The sequence below is a fragment of the Chaetura pelagica genome, unplaced genomic scaffold (assembly GCF_000747805.2).
Source record: "Chaetura pelagica isolate M959 unplaced genomic scaffold, ChaPel_1.0 scaffold938, whole genome shotgun sequence".
Lineage (NCBI taxonomy): Eukaryota > Metazoa > Chordata > Aves > Apodiformes > Apodidae > Chaetura > Chaetura pelagica.
The window spans coordinates 920008-923645 of record NW_009954221.1 but is presented as its reverse complement, the minus strand read 5'-3'; the positions used below and the strand labels follow the sequence as shown (position 1 = coordinate 923645).

General features: G+C 57.7%; 1 protein-coding gene across 1 annotated transcript in view; it reads left to right on the top strand.

Moving 5' to 3' along the window:
• LOC104393953 (DNA-directed RNA polymerases I and III subunit RPAC2-like) overlaps positions 1-2088 on the top strand; it is a 3003-nt gene extending 915 nt beyond the window's left edge. The window contains exons 2-6 of the mRNA XM_010003480.1: positions 17-159; positions 244-341; positions 1279-1355; positions 1625-1707; positions 2041-2088. Of these exons, the coding sequence (XP_010001782.1) occupies positions 17-159; positions 244-341; positions 1279-1355; positions 1625-1707; positions 2041-2088 (449 nt within the window). The remainder of the gene's footprint in view (positions 1-16; positions 160-243; positions 342-1278; positions 1356-1624; positions 1708-2040) is intronic.
• The last annotated feature ends 1550 nt before the right edge of the window (positions 2089-3638 follow it).

Sequence of the window (3638 nt, the reverse complement as noted above, 5' to 3'; positions counted from 1 at the left end):
CCCCCGGGGCCTGCAGCCCTGCCCTGCGGGCCGCTGGGTTTCCCCAGCGGGTCTGCGGGCATTGGGGGCCGAGGGACGGGCAGGGAAGGGGAGCAACGCGCCTTCCCTGGGGTGGCCGGGCCGGCCCTGCAGGGAGAGGCCGGGGCTGTTCCGGAGCGGGTTTGGACTTCACGTTTTTCTGAAACCAGCCCTGGAGATGGATTGATTGCTCAGCTCTGACCCTTCTGTCCGTGTCGGGGGCAGGTCCAGGCGGATGGGACGGACGGGAACTGTGTCACGTTCGTGCTGCACGACGAGGATCACACTCTGGGCAACTCCCTCCGGTACATGGTCATGAAGAAGTAAGTGGAGCCTCTGGGGGGCCTGGCCCTGCTTTGGGGGCCTCTGTCCCCTCCCTTGGCCTCGCGAGCTGCATCTTGGTGGCTGCTGGAACAAGGGGAACCATCAGAAAGTACCTCTGTGCACCCCTGTTTGGGTCTTCATATCAGATATGGTGCCTAAGGCTCCTTACCAATTGCCTCTCTTCACAGGATTAACTTTCCTTGTGCTGTGTTAGTGGCAGGGTCCTGAGAGCACTAACTGGCCTGAATGGGCCTGACCAGCCACACTTGGGGCCCAGGAACCCCACTGAACCTCAGCTCAGGGCTTTCAGTCCCTCCTGAGCTCTGTGGGTCTCCCAGCTCAGCTGGGGCTGACCCACAGACTGACTGATTGGACCAAACTGGGCAGCACTGGGGGTTTGGGAAGAAGAATTGCAGCAAGAAGGTCATCTCAAAGCTCTCACACATCATCTCAAACGACAGTTCCAGTGCCATGTGAATCCATCTGATAAATCACAGTGACAAAAAATACCAGCAGGCTTCTTGCAAGGGGCTGCTCTTTCTGCTGGGCACACAAATGTTCTCCCAGCTCCCTCAGCTTGCAAAGGCAGATGCCATGCAGCCTGAAGACCATCTCTGTGCACTGAGCTTTCCAAGCACCCAGAACCCCCTGTTTGAACCCTGCAGCCTGCCAGTGGACTGCTGGTGGTGCCAGGATGGTGCCTGATATCCTGCCAGCCCTGTCCTTCCCCAGATCAGGGGAGAGCTGGGGAAGCTCAGAGATAGAAGGGGGCATGTGGACAAGGTTACCCAGGTAGTTTCCCCTCAGCCTATCCTTCCCATAAGACTTCCAGTCATTTTAGAAACATCCTGGGGTGAGCAGGGCCTCTGGCTCCCCTGGGACTTGCTGTGGGTTATCCTGGGTTTCATGGCTCTCTTCTCCCCTCTCCCCCTGCAGCCCTGATGTGGAGTTCTGTGGCTACTGCATCACACACCCCTCTGAGAGCAAGATCAACTTCAGGATCCAGACCAGAGGTATGGGTGGGCATGTTCCCCAGGCCCTTCTCTGGGGAATTCCCCCTGCTCAGGTGGCCACCACGAGACACTTGGATGAAGAAAAGCACTTTTCTCCCTGAGCTCTGCTGAGCCAGGGCAGCGTGTGGGCACACCCTGGTGTCAGAGCCTCTCCCCACCACGGGGGCTGCCCTCAGGCACGGTGGTGACACCCAGAGCAGCAGGGGAGGGGGCTGCCAACCCCTGTGGAAGCCAAATCCCATGTCACTCACACATTTTCCTTCCCAAAGGGGCCCTTCCTGCTGTTGAGCCATTCCGGAAAGGGCTGAACGACCTGATGGGTGTTTGTCAACATGTGCTCAACACCTTTGAGGTGAGACTGTTCCTGAAGAGCTCAGGGGCTTTTTCTGTCTCTTGGTTTCAGAGGGGAGAGGAATGGGCTGGGACCTGTTCTGTAGGTCTTGTTTTGACATGAAAAACCTGATAGTTTCCTGTGCCTGACCTGTGGCAGAGAAAGGGAAGGGCAGTGACTGTGAAGCTCTGTCACTTCTGAAAGAACCTGGAGCTCTGTCAGAGCTTCCCAGGTCCCTCAGCCTTTCCAGGCAGCGAGCAGAGAAGTCACAGGAGACATGAGGGTGGTGGCACTGCAGTGTTTGGGTCCCTCAGATGTGTGCTGTTAACATTTCTCCTTTGCTCTTGCTTGCAGAGGAGCATGAAGGAATACAGGGCCCAGAGGGAGGAGGAGATGCAGTAGCACCTGGGGGTGACAGTCCCCATGGCCGTGGGTCATGTCTGGGTGTTGAACTCCCTGTGGCAGGAGGTGCTGTTTGGTGGGATTTTTTATGACTGTTTTGATGTAAACTTGTATTTAATAATAAACTTGGTAGAGCTGGATGCCCCAGAGGTGACACTGCCTTCAGCTCAGCTGGAAGGTGGCTCCTCCATCTTGGCTCTCTCCCTTCCCAGGTTTTGTTGCCCTTTCCTGCCCAGGTTTTTCAGACCCCAGAGTTGGCAGCTGGGCTGGGGCACAGAGTCAGTGTGTGGCTCAGGGCTCAGGGGGGTGGACAGTCAGGCTTTCAGAGAGGCAGCAGCCTCTGGGGATTCAAATCCTTCTCTCACTGGCACCAATTGACTCCAGCAGATCTGGGCAGCCCTCCTGTTTGGAGCAGATCACTGTGAAATGCTCCTCTGCTCATCTGGGGGGCACATGAGTCAAAACCCACTGGTCTTTTTTACTCCCCTCCCAAAGAATGGCAGCAGAGGCAAGGCCAGAGCCCTCCTGGTGAGCAGGTTTAGAGGGTGCAAGACTGCAGGCCTTTTCTTGAGCATAACATGGCCTGGAATTGCAGGGGCTTTGCTGCTCCCTGCCAGCCCTAGGATTGTGACCCTTTGGGGTTTGCTGGGCACAGGAGGGACACTGCTCATCCCTTCAGGGAGCTCTGCAGTTACCAGAGGAACCTGCTGGCACCCAGTTAAGTATTCAGCAGACTTTGCAGTGTCCCCCCCCCAGCTGCTTAATAAGAAACACCCAGAGATTTTCCTTCCAAACACCAACATGTTTTATTAACACGGGGAGGAACAAGGGGGAGGATGTAAGATGTCAGGTTTTCTCTCTTTAAAAAAAAAAGACTCAAACAGGAGCTGCCAGGCTCGGTCTCTGACCGGCCGGCAGGGGGTTGTGTTGGCAGCTGAGCCCTGCGGCTCATCCTGAGGCTCCTTGGCCTCCGGGTTTGCTGCCATGGATTCATCCTGCCCATGCCAGCGTGGTCCCTCCTCCATCGTGGGCAGCTGCTCTGGTTTTGCTTTGGGCCACCCCCGACCTGCCCGGTTTCCTCCTGCTGGAGGCTCGGGGCAGTTACAGCGACAGGGCTTGGGACGAGCAGGGGTGTGGGGGGACAGGGGCTGTGCCCGGGGGTGCTGGGCAGGGTTTCACCCTTTGCCGAGGAGCAAGCACCGCCCTGGGGACCTTCTGCTTGCAGAATTTCTCAGCCCGAGCAACAGGGAGACGTAAAAAAAAAGCAGGAGAGCGGCGTGCCCGGGGCAGGGGGGAGGATGGAAGGGTGAGTAACTGGTTCAACCTCAGCCCAGGTGTCCTGGTGAACAGCTTTTTAAAAAGATCTTGAAACCCAGCCGGTCCCTGAGCTGCCGGCTGCTGCCTGCAGCCCCCAGGGGATGCTGTGGGCCAGGGACGTGTTCCCTGAGCTGGGCTGCAGGGATCACCCTGTTCCTGGACTCCTCTGCCTGAGGAAGCAAGGAAAGGAGGAGCCTGCCGTGGCTGGGCAGCTCTCCCTGCGGGCGGAGGCC